This window comes from Onychomys torridus, chromosome 3, assembly GCF_903995425.1.
Source record: "Onychomys torridus chromosome 3, mOncTor1.1, whole genome shotgun sequence".
In the NCBI taxonomy this organism is placed as follows: domain Eukaryota; kingdom Metazoa; phylum Chordata; class Mammalia; order Rodentia; family Cricetidae; genus Onychomys; species Onychomys torridus.
Window position 1 is genome coordinate 82,405,492 of NC_050445.1, and position 19,617 is coordinate 82,425,108.

Sequence of the window (19,617 nt, forward strand, 5' to 3'; positions counted from 1 at the left end):
GAATGTGTAAATGTGTGAAAATTGAGCTGCAATAGAAACAATAAAAGCAGAGAAGATACAAATCACTGATGCTATTGTCAAGAAATGAACCTGTATTTATTCTATGTGAACTCTACCACTCCCTGGCCAGACCAAGAGTGAGGAGTTAACCATGCACTGCCAAAACATAAAGCTAGGACAATTAATTACAGCCAGTGAGTAACAAAGTTGCTAGCCTGGTGCAACTAAAGAGGCTGCAGAATCTTTTGCCTATTGGGCTGGCTCAATTACTTGCCATGTGTTAAAAAATACTCCTGGCAGGGGCTGGAGAGATGGCTCAGCAGTTAAGAGTACTGACTGCTCTTCCAAAGGTCCTGAGTTCAATACCCAGCAACCACATGGTGGCTCACAACCATCTGTAATGGTGCCCTCTTCTGGCCTGCAGTCATATATTCAGGCAGAACACTGTATACATAATAAATAAATAATAAATCTTTTTAAAAAATACTCTTGGCAGTAGAGGGCAGAGGAGGATTCTGAACTTTTCCACTAAGGGCCAGAATATGGACATTAACTGTGATACCCAATCTTTCCTTCCTTAAATTATTCTGCAATTAGCTACATGGAATTTGCTCCTAAAATATGGGTCTGAAGATAGGGCATCAAGTAGACAAGAACCTAAGATCCAATCTATAATCTGCCATCATGCTTTATCAAAAGCAGAATTTTATAAACAAGAACAACTATCAAATAAAACACAACTTGTTTCTTGGTATAGCTGAAAACCAGCAGGTGTTCCCTTGAGTAGAAACAAAACCCAAAGACACTACTAACTACCAGCTAGAAAAGGGATGTATGTACAAAGCTAGGAAGTTATTAGTGGTGAAGGTGATTTAAGTATTTGACCAGGGGTAGGATTTCAGAAAGTAAGAGAAACTCAGGCAGCATATGACACATTTCTAAAACATTTTAATTGGTTCCTGAATATTAAGCATTAAAATTAAAGGGTTAGTACACATTTACATGTCTCTTCCCCTTTAGCCAACTCCTTTCACAGTGTTTACCAAAGTATGACCCTGCCCAGTGAAAGTAGACAGAGATGCACAAAGACACTTACTTTTTGGCAAATCTCCGGTACTAGAGGCTGAAACTGTCCTGCTTCGTTCGTGGGATGGACTGCTTTCCTCTTGCTCAGTAAGTGGTGATCCCTCTGAGAGCTCAGAGCCACAGGCCACAGGTTCTAAGGGCCCAGAAAACAATGACGTGGAAAACTCTGGACTCTTATGTTGTCCATTTGGCAATTCACCATTGAACTGTTCATAGGAGCTGCCATATGTGTAATCACTCTCTGCATTTGGCTCATCTAGGTTATATTCCTCAGGATTTGCACAGTCATCCTCATCATCCTCTTCATCCTCCAGCTGCTGTTCCAATAAAAATGGACCATTTTCAATATGGCCATTGGCTTTAGGGGACTCCATCCATGTAGGATCTATGTTTGCAAGTTCCTCTTCAACATCATCTTCATCCTTCCCAGCATTTTCCTTCTCTGCATCTTCTTTTTCTTCCTGGTCTTCAGCTTCACCTTAAAAAATATGGGGTTAAGAATAAGAGTCATGACTCTCCTTGCACAGCAGCACTAGTCAGCTTCTTCAATAAGAGACACTTTTCTTTGTATTTTTTTCATTTTGATTTTGGTTTTTCCAGACAGGGTTTTCTCTGTGTAACTCTGGAAGTCTTGGAACTCTCTTTGTAAATCAGGCTAGAGTCAACTCAGAGATCCATCTGCCTACCTCCTAAGTGCTGGGATTAAAGGTATGTGCCACCACACCCAGCTAAGATGCTTTTAATGTACCATAGAACATGTCTATTGGCTTTCAAGGCAATCTTGTTTTCTGCTTATTTCATAATTAGCCTTCTATTTTCAGGAACAAGTTAGCTCTTGAGGTAAAATTCTGAGTAAAACTGGACTTTCGTTTCAACCCTTCCCCACCGCTTTTTTCAAAGATGCTAATTGTAGCTAATCTTTAAGATTTTCATTTGAAATTGTGTGTGTGTGTGTGTGTGTGTGTGTGTGTGTGTGTGTGTGTGTGTGTGTACACGTACATGCTCATGGCCTTGGAGGCCAGAGGCATCTGATCTCCTTAGAGATGGAGTTACAGTATGTGTGAGCAACATGACACAGGTGGTGCTGTGAACCGAACTTGGTTCCTCTGCAAGACTCCTGATTCATTTTTCCAGCCATTCATCCTTTCCTCTGCAGTTTTAGAGTGAGATTTGTGGCACACTAAAGCTAGGCAAAAAGTTAGTCACAAAATAAAAGAAGGGTCATCATTAACAGGAAAAAAAAAAAAAACATGTTGTTTCTCAGCCTTCCCTGTTTGAAAACCTACTTTGAAATGTTAACATATGCCTAGCAGACATTTTACAAACGAAGTACAGGCTGCTTCCCATAATCTCTAATGAGGAGTCATCCTTAATATATGAGGCAGTAGCACAAAGCCAACCTGTGTGGTACATTGGCTAGTCCCTTTGTGCAGGTCCAAGACACACACCCATCAGCGCTCTTTCCTGCTCCCAGTTTATACTAACCATTATCCTTTGCTGCCTCTTCTTCAGCTGCCTCCTCTAATTCTGCTGCCTTTAGTTTCACCTCTGGGTGATATCCATCATCTTGCTCATTGGAAGGTATGGCAGAGGTGATGCTTTCCTCTATGATTTTCCTTTCAGCTTCTCGCTCCAATTCCTCAATCTCCTGCAGGCGTTTCTCCAGCAACTCAGCCTGCCTTTTCTGTTTCTTTTTCAGCTTTTTCTTCTTGTTTTTAGATATTTTTCCTATCTACAACATGGTAAGAAAGTACCATAGGTCAGGTGCTTCTTCTTAAACACTCTTCAGGAGTATAAGTGCTGGCAAAATGATGATTCTAACTCTGCTTTTTCATGATCTGCCTTAGGGTAGGATTGTGCTCATACTGTTGGTCTTCCCCTTGAAGGGGCATACCTTCCATTAGAAAAGTCCAGGAGAACTGAGCACCTTGAAATACTTGGCTGGCTCTGAGCAAGAATCTCTTGCAAGCTTTCTTTGCTGCTGCCTATATCCAGAATCATTCTCACTCCTTAACAACAAAAACAAACACCTACCAGACAGGTGGCCAACAGCACTGTCTCAGTTTGGCTCTTATACTGAGCTGTAATCAACAGCCAATTTAACATGAACTTCCAGAAAGAAGCATTTAACATAAAAGGGCAAAAAAGGAAAAGCCACAGTTTTCTCTACCTCTAGCTACAGCCATATGTCTTGGAAAGTATTGGCAACAAGTACCTTTAGAGTTTCATAGGCCCATAAGCCCAAATCCTTAATCAGGATAGAACTATAAATGGGATTTGGATTTTCTGGCAACAATTCATCAGACTTGAACTTCTCTTACAAGAAAATAGGTCCACAGAATAGATGATGCTCACTCATACTTAAAACAGCTGGCTATAAAAAATTAAAAGGGTTTTGGCAAATAAGATACTTAGAGGCTAAGAAGATGTAATTTTAAAAAGATTAAAAGACTCTTTTAACTTGATGTAAAACCTTGCAATTCACTGAACTTGACCAACTGTAGCCCAGAGAGCATAGAAGGAGACTGGTCTCATAGTAGCTTTGACTACTCCCATCCATGGCAGGAAGCCAAACTGTTTTGAGGGGTGGAGGTGGAGGGTGGAATACAGATATTAACATGTCTACTTTTAAATTAATAAAGACTAGAACATTTGCTAAATAATTTGAGAAGCTCAATAGACAACAGTCCCTTTTAACATGCTGAATATACATGTAAAATACTTACAGGTTTTTGCTGTGGAGCCGTACTCACTAAAACAAAACAAAACAAAATGGGCATTCAGAAGAAAACAGGTACCTTTTGGACAATCTGATTTGAAAAATGAAATAATACTGTCTTTTAATAACTACCTAGTTTCAAAAAACTTAAAGTTCTGAGGTTTCTAAAGATAGGAACCAAGAAAAAGTTTATACAATGCAAACACACCACTGACTCTTACAGGGCTCAGGAAAAGCTGTTCATAAATAAGACACTTGTCTTACAAACAGCCTCTCTCAAAGCATTGACTGACAAATTGAGAATGGAGGAAAGAAGAAAAAGAAATTGAAAAAGAGTTTATAAGTCTGTTACAGAACCAAACATGTTTTACAAATAAGGCAATGAACATTTTAGATGAGAACACGTACACTTATGTTTAAAAACTACTTGAAAGCATCATACAACTAAACTAAATCACATAGTACAGCACACTGCAGCAATGATGCTAGAAGTCAGCCTTACAAGCATTAAACACTTGGTGAATTGGTTACATGAGCTAACACCATCATGATGGCATATGAGATGAGGCGAAAGCACACCTCTCAGAAGCCCCTGTCAGTCACAGACTTTTATCTCTTTAGTCTATACATTTGCAATGTACCAGGGCACAGGCAATGTGATTACACTGGAAGCATAGCCAGTACTTCACTGCCACCAATGAATTCTATAAAACTCAGAAGAAAAACTATGGTAATGCTCAAGTGACCTGGTCCCCTATTCTACTCCCCAGCTCTCAATCTTTCACAGCGAATACCAAATGTATCAGTTAAACTGAGAAGGATGCAGCTACATTAACTTAAGAGAAGAAAAGAGTTTTATGAAATCTAAATCCGAAAAAATTCAGGTGACTGCAGGCAGGCTACAAGAAACCCGTTATGTATTCTCCATAGTGACTTCAACAACACAATGACATGCTCCTATGTAAATGAAACAACAGCTAATAATTCAGATGGTCTTTTAGTAGAGGGCAAAGGTAAGGTAGTACAAACAACTAAAATAAAATTAACTAGAACATTTTCTCAAACAAGTTATTTTCAGCAAGTCCAAACTCTTAGAAAAAGTTCCTTATATGTACGTATCAAACTCAACTGTCTTCCATGCATAACTTTGAAAGCTCACAGCCCCCAAGCAGACTGAAGCAGTGAGGGCTCAGCTCCCTCACCTGCAGACCCAGAAGGAGGAGGAGCACCTGCTTTCTGCCACTCAGTAGCCTCAGCTGCCATTCTTCGCACATATGCATCATCTACACACATCAAGATGTTTTCCGGCTTTATGTCGGTATGAATTATCTTGCATTTACTGTGTAGATAATCTAACCCTTGAAGGACCTAGTCATAGTAAAATAAGAAAAAAGAAAAGAAAGAACTTATTAGTACTTTTATTATATAACTTATTTAGTCATAAAATATGTAGTTTTCTCACATATTATTTCCATATATAAAATGGAGTACAATTTTATAGGCACAGATGGATATTTACTTAGAAAAAAAATTTCTTCACAGGCAACCAATGTGTACACTGTAGAACTCATTTATGCTCACAGACACAAATCTCTCTGTATGTCCTTAATAACAACTTTATACAAAAATAAATCCAAGCCTTGAGAGATGGCTCAGTTGTAAAGAGCTCTTTCAAAGGCCCTGGGTTCAGTTTCTAGCATTCATATGTGACTCACAACTATCTGTATCTCCAGTTCCAGTAGATCCAGTGTCACCTCTGCAGGCACAAGGCACACACAGTACACATATCACACACAGAGAGGAAAAACAATCTTACATATAAAAAAAAAATGAATACAACTTTTAAATTTTTCAATCTATATACATGATTTACAGCTTTAAGTGTACAATTCTGTTTTTTAGATTGCAACATCACTTTCTAATTTAGAACATTTTCATAACTCCATAAAGAAGTCCCATACTCAGCAGTGACTTCCTATCTCCCTCCAACTCCTACAGTCCTAATCACTAAACTATGTGCCTAACTCATACCAAGTGGTCTCTGTGTGTTTGGGCAAACACATGTGATGTGCATTCACTTACATGCACATGTGTTGAGGCCAGAGGTCAGAAGCAGGAACATTCCTCAATAGCTCTTTCTTGCAACCTTTCTGCTGTTGTTGTTTTAAATAAAAAATACTGGGTTCTCTTACTAAACCTGGCACTCACCAATTTGTTTAGAATGGCTGGTGTGGCCAACAAGTCTCAGGATCTTCCAGGCTTTGACTCACCAGTGCTGAGATTACAGACACACATCAGTACGCCAGGCCCTTTGTATATATGGGTGCTAGGAATCTGAACTCGGGCCCTTAAACCTACACAAGCCCTTTACCAACTGAGTCACCACCCTAGCCCCAAAGTGCTCTTTTTGTAACTAGCATAATGATTGAGGCTCATGTTGGGTAGCATGCATCAGTTATTTACTTTCTTTTGTTGCTGAATAGTATTTGCCTATATAGACACATGACACTTTTTCATTTTTACATTTTGATTGCACCATCAGAAAGTATGAGAACTCCAGGAACTGTAGTTAAGAATGATCGTAAGCCACCATGTCAGAGCTGGGAAAGAAAACCCAGGTCCTCTGCAAGAACAGCAAGTGCTCTTAATCACTCTCCAGCCTCCACATGGCATATTCTTTATCCATTCACTCAATGGGAATCTCAATTGTTTCTACTCCTTGGCTATTGAAGTAATACCTCTATACACATCCATGTGCAGGTTTTCATGTGGTTATTACCTTTTTGCTTTTCATGGTTATACACTTAGGGGAGGGGAAATATTAGGCTAGATGGCAATTATAGTTAGTCTTCTAATGAACTGCCATATTGATTCTCACAGTGGCTGAACCAATGTACAGTTCCACAGCCATGTATGACGGCTCTAATTTCTTCATGCTTACCAAAAACTATCATAATTATTTTATCTACTCTTAATGGGAACAAAGCTGTATTTCATTATTGTTGAGTTTGACTCTTTTTCAGGGTTTTGCTTTTTTGTTGTTTTTGAGACAGTGCTTTACAATGTTGCTGAGGCTACTAGTATTGAACTTGTGAACTCGAGCAAACCCCCTACCTTATGTTTACTTTCAATGCTGCAGAAAAGGAAAGATTTAAACAAAAAATATACTTAGTTTTTATACAACACTACAATAAGGTGACAAATAAAGTTGACAAAGCTGAGCAGTGGTGGCACACACCTTTAATCCCAGCATTCAGGTGGCAGAGGCAGGAAGAGCTGTCTCTGTGAGCTTAAGGCCAGCCTGGTCTACAGAGATGGCTCCAGAACAGAAAGGGCTACACAAAGTAACCCTGTCTTGAAACAACAATATTTACATATATATTTTACTGTTCAATATTGTGGCTTGGGTTGCATATGCAGCCAGTGGTACACTACATTACCTACTGTATAAAGCCCTGGTCAATCCCTAGTATCACAAAGAACAAAAGCCAAGATTTATAAAACAAAAACAAAAAACCTCAATTAAAATAAACAAACTGAGCTGGAGAGATGGCTTAGCAAATACTTGCCTTGTAAACCTGAGGACCACAATTTGGATCCCAAGAAACCTACGTTCTTGTCAGATGGACAAAGTGCTCTCATGCACATGCGTATATTTATGGATGAGTTAGAGGTCACCCCACATTTCCCTCCTCAGAAGCCACACTCATGCATTTTGAGACAGCACCTCTCACTGGGACTTGAAGCTCACCAGTTAAGCTAGGCTGGCTGGCCAGCAAGCCCCAGTAACCACCTATCTCCACTTCTCCAGTTACTGGAATTATAGTGGTTCCCAGCTTTTTACATGAGTGCTAGGGATCAAAGGCAGGTCCTCATGCTTGCATAGTAGGTGCTTTACCTATCTCTCCAGCCCCAGGCTTCTATTTTAATATCTATCTATTAAAAGTAGAGCCACATCCATTAGACTGATATATAGTTAAGAAATTAAAATGATCTAGAAGACAAACAAAAACAAGGTCCAACACAGAAAGCCCAAAACCAATAGCAGAATTGTCGCGAGGCGAAAGGCTGCACTGACAGGGACAAACGGCTATTCCTTCCCACGTAACTGTAACACTTTTTTTGGGTTTCATATCTCTTAGTGTCCAATATAAAAGAATTTAATTGATAATTTTATGGGGCATTTCAGAAGTAAAACTTGGATTTCATACTGTTTTCATGTTTTTAAATTCTAGATACCTGAATAAAAATCTTCAGTTGATGACCTCATTTTCAAAAACAGCATTTCTGTTCTTAATAAAGTTTACAATGATAAAGTACCCCCAAATAACACTGATGAACAATCTTATGAACATTTATGCAGGACAACAATAATGACTGAAAAGTAAGAACCACCCATCCAGCTTCACATCCAAAGGTAGACTACTCTCTGCTATTCTTCGATCGTGCTTGTCTCGCTACCTTACAAACCCACTGGGTATCAGCAGGAGGAGACAGCAGAAACTGCTGGGAAAGCTAACCTCAGTCCAGCCAGACATCCTAAGGTAGGGGCTATCATCATCCATAGAGGAGAGAGTCTCACAATGTCTTGGTGGGGAGGATGCCTCTTAGCTCAGAAGCAGGTGTCAGTAGATCTATCTCAGCATGTTTAGTCACACTGAGAGTGAGGCAGGAGTGCAAAAGAAGTGAAGGCAGAGCCCAATGTAGACAACTAGATTCCCCCAGGTAACTGGTTTCTAGTTCCAGAACTAGCTAATTACAGGCTCAGAGAAAGTCCTTTTCTGCCAAATTTCCCTGTTAAATAGGACATTTGAACAAGCTGCTCAGTAAGGTGTCTTTCTGACCACCCACAACCAGACCAAAGATGAACCATTGCAGGATTTAACACCATGACTTGCTTAAAACAGGGTCCTGTGATCTTACATATAGATAGCACTGGATTAAGTCCAGAGAAAGGTGGAGACTCCCCTAGAAAGCTGTGTCTGGTCCTACTCACTGTCAATATGAAGGAAGCTTCCCCAGAACTGTAAAATGCAATGAGAAACAGAATGAATAATTTTCCAAACTATGTTCTAATCCTGGTGACAACCTTCCTCCCGTGTCTGAATAGATGACACCAGACCATGGGCCTTTCCTGACTCTTCATTGATATCAAACTAATGAAGCACCATGGATCCCAAACAGGCAGCCAGAAGCTAGCACCCTGCAATGGCCATAATTTAGATATACTGTGGGCATGCAGGAAAACACCAGAGTGCTCTCCATAAAACCAGAAAACTTCCTACCAGATAACCTTGGGCATCATAGGCTTTCTCTCCCTCAGTAAAACTAAGTGGAGATAATTCTACAAACTGGCTATAAGAGCTGGAAAAAGTATGGAAAATTCCTGTTACAGTGAGAGAAGACACTCAACGTTCTGCAGATTCCATGTGAGGACAGCACAGAGCAGGGAGGTAGAAACAATACTGACCTCTCCTAAACAAGGAACTTTGAGTTGATAACCTAACATTCTGAAGAGAATTCTAAGTTAACACAGAATCACAGGTGCTATGCCATACAGAATAAAATCAGAATTTCAAAATATTACTACTTTAAAATAAAAGCTTCTAGCCTAAAACTGAACCACTAAAATATAGTCACAACAGTAAATACTGAGTACAGTATCAAATGGTGCTGAAGTGAGACCAACTGCTGGGGTCTGAGAATCCATAGAGAGCGGGCTTGAAAAAGCACTGACCTTTAAGGTCCCACTAAGTTTATGTACTGCAGCACATAGGAAAAACTACCTATTTCACCAAATCTTCCCCCGCCCCCCCCCCCCCAGAAAGGGTTTCTCTGTATTGCCCTGGCTGTCCTGGAAATCACTTTGTAGACCAGGTTGGCTTCAAGCTCAGATATTGGCCTGCCTCTGCCTGCCAAGTGCTGGGATTAAAGGCATGCACCATCACTGCCTGGCAGTTGTTTATTATTTAAATGCTTTTGTTTATTTGTGTAATTTTCTAAAACTCAACAATTTTCAAAAATTGCTGGGATATATTAACTGGCTACAGCCCACAACTGGATTAACAACTCAAGAACTAGGTAATTTATTTCAAACCTTTCAAGGATATAAATAGTCCAAGAAAACTCTCAGCCAAAGCTGAAAGAGAATTAGCTCTGGTAGAAAAGAAATTACAGGATAAACATGTAGATTAAATCCAGAGCTTGATTGTATTGTTTATTTTACCTTCTATTAATTCTCCCACAGGAATTCTTGCAGAGAGAAGATAATATCTTAGAATGGATTTTTTTTTTAACGACAGAGTAAAAAATTAAATACCTATGTAGAAAAGATTTCTGAATTTATTCTGAAAGGAAAACTGAGATTTCATCAATTATCAAGAATAGACCTAGCAGAAACCTTTTACTAATGTTGAAACTGCCTCATTATGGGCAGAAAAATGAACATTGGCAAAGAACTTGCAGGGATTTCTTGGGAGAGATTAGAAACAAATATCCCAAAGGCAAGAGACTACAGTTTATTTTAAAAAAAAATATTGGATTCTCCCTCATATAATAAAGGGAGCATCCATTTCTATAGCCCTTACATTCTAATACTGCTGCAAATAAATCAGGAAAGGCAGGTTATAGTCAGGAAAATTAAGTAAAGTGGCTCAAAGACCTTATGATTCAGTTCACAAATCAGAATTATATGCTACTCTCATGGTATTATACAGATTTTCCAGAACTTCTTAACAGAGGTACTGACTCTCAATATGCAAAGAGTTGTTTTACATATTCAAACTGCTGAACTTATTCCAGATGATTCAGAATTAACTTTTGTATTTATTCCATTACAAGTAATTAGAAATAGAAATCATCCTTTGTAACACATATCAGGTCCCATAAAGGTCTACCAGGCCCTCTAGCACTAGGTAATGCTGAAACTGATCAGCTTTCAATAGGAAATGTGCTAGAAGCCTCAGAACTTCATAAAAAACACTATGTTAACAGCAAAGGTTTGAAGAAAGATTTTTCTATCACTTGGTTAAAAAAAAAAAAAAAGAAATTATAAGGAAATGTCCTACTTATTCCTTGTATAACCAAACTCCTTTACTTACAGGGAGTAACCCAAAATGTACTCAATGAAATAAAATTTGGCAAATAGACATGTTTCATTTTGTAGAGTTTGGAAAATTAAAATATGTACACCATACCATAGATACATGTTCTGAATTTCAATGGGCAACTGCTTTAAGTTCTCAAAAGGCTGACTCTGTATTTACACATTTATTACAAGTCATGGCCATTATGGGGATACCTGTACAAATGAAGACTGACAAAGCTTCAGCAAAAGTATTTAGCAAAATGAAACAGTTTTGTGCATATTATAACATAAAGCATATTACAGGTATACCATACAATCCTACAAACAAAGTTCAATAAGAATGATCTAATCGATGGGGTTGGGGGTTTAGCTCAGTGGTAGAGCACTTGCCTAGCAAGCACAAGGCCCAGAATTCGATCCTCAACTCCAAAAAAAAAAAAAAGAAAAGAAAAAAGAAAAGAATGATCTACTCGAACTTTAAAAGATATGCTTAGTAAACAGAAAGGGGTAATAAAGACTCCCAAAAATAGAATACACATTCCTTTATTGACTAATTTCTTTAAAAGCAAGGAACAGTAGATGCGGAGAGACACTGGATGATAGAAAGAAACTACTGAATTAAATCAGCCTGAGTACTTTAAAGATGTGTTGACCTCACAATAGAAAGCAAGATATGTGTTGCATTGGCAATGAGGTTTTGCTTTTGTTTCCACAGGAAAAGAAAAGCTATGGATACCATCAAAATTGATAAAAGTTAGAGTTGAACAAGAGAGACCTCTTGATTAGAAGAGGTGATAGCTCAAACAACTTGGTAATTCAGTCCAAACTAATTTATAAGACTAACAAATGCCTTTCACTTGAACAGGTAAGAAAATAAAATTTTTTTTGGAGCTGAGGATCAAACCTAGGACCTTGCGCTTGCTAGGCAAGCGCTCTACCACTGAGCTAAATCCCCAACCCCAAATAATTTTTTATTATTGAAAGATAATAGTTATTCTGTTGCCAAAAAGCAACCTGACAAAAAGAGGAACTCCCCAACTTAGGGTTGAGAAAGGGTTTTGTTTTGTCTTTCCAGGAGAAAAAAGTATCTAACTAAGGAATCTGAAGACCACCGGACAAATGAGACATCTGAAGAAAAAGGTCAAATCATCCAGAGAAAAATTTCCCAAGAAAAGGAGTAAATTTGGTCTACTGGTATAGCACATTTCCAACAGGATAAAATTTCACAAATCTTTCCAAATATTTGTTTCTGCTGCTGTCTACAAACATTAAAGACAAATGGTCTGTTTGTGGTCCCAATTCAATTAAAATTCAAATCTGGCCTTGAAGTTGGAGGGTGCTCTCTCCTTCTCTAAACCGAAGCATAACTGTTAAAGGGAAATCCAAAATCTCTATCTCATTTCAGAAAAACAACCTGAATTGGGACAGAAGAAAACCAAAATTAAGGAACTATTCTATTGTCACTAAGGTATAAATATTATCTCTGAATTTATAAGATTATTATATATACTAAACTTCCTGTCATGATATTAATGGTCATATAGAATACTAATTCTAGAAATAGGCTTCATCTAATTTCCTGTTACATGGTTTCAGAAAATTGAGTCTGAATCAGGTAACTAGGAATTAAATTTGTCTATCTGGGATAGACTTAATAGACTGTGGTCCTTGAATCTCTCTGAGATCTGCCGCATATGATATTTAAAATGTTTATGTTTTCCACAGTGAACTGTGACCATTCCTAACACCAACCTTTGAAGTCTCCAAAAAGATGGCCCCCACAATAATGATCCCACTTGGATTGTGGTAACACCATCAAGCTGATAACCACAACACCATAATCAGCTTTGAACTACAAATTGCTCAAGGTAATTTCAAAGTGGTTATGTGAGATGGTCTAGCCTCACAGACTATCCAGCCATACATTTTCCCATCACACAGAAACCAAACAAAAAATAGTACATCTAGCTTTCCCAGGACTTGACCATTATCTCAATTAAGAACAATGACACCCACATTCCCAAGAGTTGGGGTGGGTGGTTTTTGGTCATTCCTTGGATTATGAATATTTGTCATTATTTAAGGGGAATGGTTGCAAATTGTCACTGGTCATGGTAGGATAGAAAGTGAATTAGGTATAAAACTTGACTCACTAAGATAGGATAGATAACAGTTTCTCCAAATTTGCCAAATACAAATGGATTGGACATTGTGAAAGTATTCCTTACTTAATAATTGCTCTTATTGTATACAGTTTAGAGTTAAAACCTTTTCTTTTATTTAAACAAAAGGAGAGAAAGCTGGAGGATATTCAACCACACTGTGAACTCTGAGTTTGCATTTGAGCTGATTAAATAAAATTAACCTTGGGTCAGGAGGGTGAGTTAGCAATTAGTTGACAGAAAGTGATCATAGAGCATCAGAGGGCATCTGGGAAAGACAGAGAGACACAGGAAGCATTAGGAAGGGATTTGGAGTGGTGTGGGTTTATCTATTTGGTCAGAGTGGAAACATGGGTCTTTCAGGAAGGCCTGCAAGGAGAGAAGATTAGCTTTTTGCTACTTAGTCTTTTTGAGCTCACAGGTTTTCACCCCAGCCTTTGAAGTTAAAGCTGCCTTTAGCGTCAGAGACAGAACCAGTGCCTGCAGGAACAGAATACCCACCAGGCTGTGGCCTGAGTGGCCAGGCCACTGCTAGAGAAGAAGGCCAGTAACTACGGAGATGTAATTGATAGCAGATTAGAGTACAGCCACTGAGCCTAAGTTAAAACTCTACCACTGAGCTGCATCTCTTTTTTATATTCATTCAATTGCTCAGGCAGGCCTTGGACTTTGATCTTCCTGTGTCTGCCAGATGAGCAACTGGGATTATAGGGTCATAATGCTTCCTCTGGAAAAAACAAACCAAATTCTGTCCAAATAGGCATTTCCTTCCACTCTATAGCAAAAAATCTTACATTATGGAGTTGTGTAGGGGTGTGTGTGTGTGTGTGTGTGTGTGTGTGTGTGTGTGTGTTAGAAAAGAAAGAATAAACAGTGACTGAAGTGACCAGACACAGGCTGAGTACAATTCCAACACGTCACTATATCACTTAGCCAAAGTAAATAAAAATAAAAATCTTCACCTCTAAAACTAGACTAATCAAAGTTTCAGTTCTTGCTCCTCTACTTTCTTTATTATTATTATTATTATTATTATTAATTATTTGTATGAGTATATTGCACATGTTTGCAGGTCCCAGAGGATGTCAAAAGAGGTGTCAGAATGCTGCAAGCTGCCCACCACAGTGTGGGTACTGGGAAATGAACTAGGGTCCTCTGGAAGAGCATCAAGGTTCTCTTATCCACTGAGTCATCTCTCTACCTCCATTCACTAAATTTTTTAATTTACTTCCTGACTTAATGAAAATTGCTTAGGCTCTATATTCCCATTTCCATTTCCATGAAATCAAGAAAGAAGGAATGCCTATTTTATAGAATTGTTAACAGGTTTTAGAGGAATAAAGTATGCCAAGTACTCAGAAATAAGCCTAGGTCACAGCAAGCTATGAATAAATACATGATAATCTAATGAGGACAGCACCGTTACTATTCATACCTTACTTCTAATAAAATGATGGCTTAAGGTTATATAAGTGGGGCAAAGTTTTTTGACTCAAATAAAGTTTATCTAACTCCACACTCAAACTCTCTGCAGGTACATGTTAGCAAACACGAGCAAAGGGAAGTCAAGGTAGTTTCTAAATGAGGAATAAGAATCATTAAAGTAAGGCTTTACACATGAGCCTCCACCCCAACTGAGGAGCTATGCACAGTGGATGGCTTCTGGTGAAGAGAGAGTCAATTTCCTTTAAGGGAGGATATGGCTTCCTATAGGTGGACCACACTCCAATGGAAGGATATTCATGAATATACTAACAACATGAACTGGATTCAGTAGACTGTCAAAAAAATAAAATAAAAACAAGACACAAAGTTGAGATGGGGTAGGAGTGGATCTTGGAGTTAGAGACAGGAACGAGTATAACCTTGATAAAAAAAATATATTGCATGAACTTCTCAAGAGAATTAGAAAAAAATTAAGGCATTACATAAGAAGGTAACTTGTACTGCAAGAACAAAACAGAGTGGCTGATCCAAGGAGAGTAAAAAGTGGCCTATGAAAAGGTACAAAATGCTATGTCCTGAGCACATTAGCAGATATAGCACAGAGAATCCTGTGGTGATGATGCAAGTGACAACACAGAATGAATAACTAGAATGTAGTCACCTATACTTGTTTCTCAGGTGATGGTGGCAAGTCCAGTAGAAAAAGAGTTTAAAGAAAATAAGCTTTGAGAGTCCCACCTTTAGGACCTAGGGCCTGGGACACAACCTGTCCCGGGGAACCCCCCCCCATTGGTGCCCCAGTTGCAGGCCAGGAGGGAAGACTCCTGGGAGAAGATGCGCCTACCAAAACCCCCTATCAGATCCTGGAATGTACAAGACCCACGGCTTATCCTAAACCTACCCATCCCCCTGCAAACCCAGTGGCTTCCTGAGACACAGAACCCACCAGCTCTCATTAGACCAAGAGAGGCTTCCTGAGACACAGAATCTGCCAGCTCTCATTGGATCAAGAACCCTACTAGGACTAGGAGCAGCTCTCTGAGACATAAAATCAGCCAGCTTGCATTGGACCAAGAGCAGCTCCCTGAGACACAGAATCCAGCAGCTCCAATTAGACCAAGAGCTAAGACTGGACCCAGAGTGGCTTCCTGAGAACAGACACAGCAAGCATAGATTGGGCCAAGAGCAGCTCTTGCATAAAAAAAATAAATAAAGAAAATAAAGAGCTTACTTAACAGTTCTACAACAACAAGACCTGAACATCACAGCATAGAAGCAGAAAAAAAGCGACCTTAAAAATAACTTTATGAAGATGACATAGGCCTTTAAAAGGAAAATGAAAAATTCCCTTAAAGAAATTAAGGCTGACACAAAACAAAAAAATTGGAAGAAATTAATAAATCCCATAAAGAAAACCAAGAAAAAGCAATTAAACAAGTGAAGGAAACCGTTCAAGCATCGAATATTGAAATAGAAATAATGAAGATATCTGCATCCACTTCCATCAGTTATTGGATGAGAGTTCCAAGACGACTGGTAGGGTGTTTAGTCATCTGATCACCAGACTAGGTCAGATCAGGCCCTCCCTCGACCACTGCCAGCAGACTACAGAGGATATATCATTATGGATTTCTGCGGACCTCTCGAGCACTCTGCCTATTCCTGTTCTCATGTGGTCTTCATTTATCATGGTCTGTTATTCCTCGTTCTCCCTTTCTGTTTTTGATCCAGCTGGGACCCTAAGCTTTCTTTCCCTCAATTCTTGCCCTTCATTACTCCCACTGTCGTCCAGGTTGTTCATGTAGATCTCATCCATTTCTCTGTCATTGGGTGATCCCTGGGTCTTTCCTAGGGTCCCATTTTCTAGGTAGCCTCCCTGGAGTTGTGTAGCAGTCTAGTCATCTTTGTTTTACATCTAGTATCCTCCTATGAGTGAGTACATACCATGTTTGTCCTTCTGAGTCTGGGTTACCTCACTCAGGATGATTTTTTTCTAGATCCATCCATTTGCCTGCAAACCTCATGATGTCATTGTTTTTCTCTACTGAGTAGTACTCCATTGTGTATATGTACCATATTTTATTTATCCATTCTTCAGTTGAAGGGCATCTAGGTTGTTTCCAGGTTCTGGCTATTACAAACAATGGTGATACAAACATAGCTCAGCAAATGCTCTTGTGGTATGATTGAGCATTCCTTGGGTATATGCCCAAGAGTACTACAGCTGGGTCTTGGGGGAGATGGATTCCCAATTTTCTAAGGAAGCGCCATATTGATTTTCAAAGTGGCTGTACAAGCTTGCATTCCCACCAGCAGTGGAGGAGAGTTCCCCTTGCTCCACATCCTCTCCAGATCTAGGAGCCAGAGAAGGAGGAGGACATCTGGGCCCAGCCACCCAACTACATAGCAAGCCACAGAATAAAAGTAAGATTTGCAGAAATATGAGAACGGAAAAAGGCCAGAGCCCAAAAGACAGATGGGATCATTTAAAATTAAGGAAAGCTGGCAAGAAAGCTGAGGCTGGGTATAATCACCCAGCCTTAGCTTGGCTTAGATTAGAACTAAGAATAAGCCTCCCTGTGTGATTTATTTGGGAGCTGGTGGTAGGCCCCTCCAAAAAGAGCCACACACACACACAAAAAAAAAAATCCCAACAACAGTAATCAAATAAGGACAAAGCCTGGGAGTTGTGCAGGCTTGCCCCAAAATGGAAAAGCTATACACTTAGCCAGCCCCTGCTAACCCTAGCCAATTAGGAATGTACTAATATTAATTGCCATTTGCTTAAGCCAATCATAGATAGAATGACCCAACTGCCTTAGTAATTCCTTCAGCTGTGTATAAAAGGAGCCTGCAAGCTTCTTTCAGGGTCGCCATTTTGCCTTTGTGTTAGATGTGCAGCATCCTTTACTCTGGAGATAATAAATGTTCTTACTGATTACATATGTGAATGGTGGTCTTTTGTGGGGCTTCTCCAGGATCCTAACACTTTAGATTTGTTGCCATTAAAAGTTACAATCATGAATGTGACTGCAGAGGAAGTAACATCAATTAACATTAATTTCACTATTGCCATGTATCTTTTTCTACATCAAAGGCATAGTGGTTTTTGTTAAGTAAAAATGATACTAATGGCACTTCTCTAAAAGGGCAATAGATTCATTACATAAAAGCCACAAACGAATAGTTGGCAAGCATATGCCCTGGACTAATTCCAGTAAAATGTCTCATTGCAATTAAGATAAAACAGTGCAAATGGCCTTTTCTTTTCCTTTCCAGCCTCCTTTAAAAAAAAATATTTATTTTCTGTGCATGTGTTGTGTACCAGAGTGTATGTACCATGTGCATTTTGACAGTGGAGGTTAGAAGGTGTTGGACCCCTAGAACTGTAGTTACAAGGTGGTTGTGAGCTACCATGTGCCATTTCTTATCCATCAATAACCATTTCTTCCAACTTCTTACACTTACTTCTTAAATAATATGACAAAATGCACTGCCAACGTGCTACACAGGAAGATAGCGTGAGGAGGTGGACACTCAGGCAGCTAAGGCAGTGTGAGGAGGTGGATACACAGGAAGTCACACAACGGTGGCTGCACACAATCTAGGATGCACTACACAAATTGAAAATCTATAAACTTCTATAAAATGGGTTGTGCAAGTACATCAGAATAGACATTTTACACTTGTAAGAGTAAATTAGTTTCTTTTCTCAAGCCTCAATGTCTCAATTCAAAAATCTGTGTGAAGCACTGTTTTATTTTATTAATTTATTTGTGTAAGTAACATACACACACACACACACACACACACACACACACACACACACACACACACACATTCAATTGTGTGCCAAGGCATGTGTGTAGAGCTTAGAAGACAACCTGCTGAAGTCTCTCCTGCACCATGTGAGACCTGGGGAATTGAGCTCGGGACATCAAGCTTGGTTGGAGGCAGGAGTCCTCACCATAAGGTGTCTTACCAGACCATAATTCTTTTTCTATAAAAATTGTGAGGCCTGAGTATGGCACCTAGAAAACAGAGCCAGGTACATCTCTGTAAGTTTGAAGCCAGCCTTGTTTACATAATACATTTCAGACAAGCCAGAACTACACAGTGTGAGATCTTATATCAAAATATAAAGTAGCAAAACACACACACACACACACACACAGAGAGAGAGAGAGAGAGAGAGAGAGAGAGAGAGAGAGAGAGAGAGAGAGAGAAAGAGAATGAATATATTTTGGACAAGGGCTGGGCTTATTATGCAAGCATGAGGCATCTGAATTCTCAGTATTCACATAAAACTGGATGTGGCAACATGCCCATAAACTCAGCTCTGATAGACAGGTAGATGCTAGAGGACTGCTGGCCGGTCAGTCTATACAAAACAGTAAGCTCTACGTTTAGTAGATCTTGTCTCAAAAAACAATGCAAAAAGGTGATTGAGGAAGCTATCACCCAATGTTAATTTCTGTCTACCACAAGTACATACATATGCTGCAGTGGTATGAATGAGAATGGCCTCCATAGGCTCATAGATTTGAATGCCTGGTCTGCAGCTGGTGGAGTAACTGGGAAGGATTAGGAGGTGAGGCCTTGTGGAAAGAGGCATGTCACTGGTGGTGGGCTTTCAGAGTTCTCACTATCCTTTCTCCCTTCTCTGCTGTACGGTATTTTGTTTGTGTTCTAACAAATAAAGCTTGCCTGGAGATCAGAGGTCAGAGCTGGCCACTAGTTAACCACAGAAGCTAGGCAGTGGTGGCACACACCTTTAATCCCAGCACTTGAGAGGAGGAAGCAAGAAGATCAGGAGTTCAAGGCCACTCTGGGCTACATGAGATTGAACCAGTCTAAAAGACAAACAGCCAAAGAGCCTTTCATCCCAGTACTCAGGAGGTGGAGACAGGATCTCAGGCCTTCGTACAGACAGGAGCCCCCATTCAGTCTGAAGATTCATAGAGAAAGGATGCTCATTTAGGACTGAGATTTCATAGAGGTAAGAAGTCTCTAGTGGCTGGCTGCTCTGCTTCTCTGAGCCTTCAGCTTTCACCCTCAATATCTGACTCAGAGTTTTTATTGTTACGACTGATTAGGATCATTTTTCATTTCTCCCT

The 19,617-nt window shown here is 39.5% G+C and overlaps 1 protein-coding gene across 7 annotated transcripts in view; it reads right to left on the reverse strand.

The window, feature by feature from the left end:
* The window catches only part of Srpk2 (SRSF protein kinase 2), a 188,952-nt gene that overhangs the window by 22,197 nt on the left and 147,138 nt on the right, over positions 1 to 19,617 (reverse strand). For 5 of the 7 annotated variants that reach the window (XM_036180373.1, XM_036180367.1, XM_036180370.1 and 2 more), the window contains exons 8-11: positions 5,008 to 5,173; positions 3,813 to 3,838; positions 2,572 to 2,818; positions 1,097 to 1,564 (exon numbers count right to left, since the gene is read on the reverse strand). In XM_036180373.1, the coding sequence (XP_036036266.1) occupies positions 1,097 to 1,564; positions 2,572 to 2,818; positions 3,813 to 3,838; positions 5,008 to 5,173 (907 nt within the window). The remainder of the gene's footprint in view (positions 1 to 1,096; positions 1,565 to 2,571; positions 2,819 to 3,812; positions 3,839 to 5,007; positions 5,174 to 19,617) is intronic. The other 2 variants (XM_036180371.1, XM_036180368.1) reach the window with 1 other exon arrangement.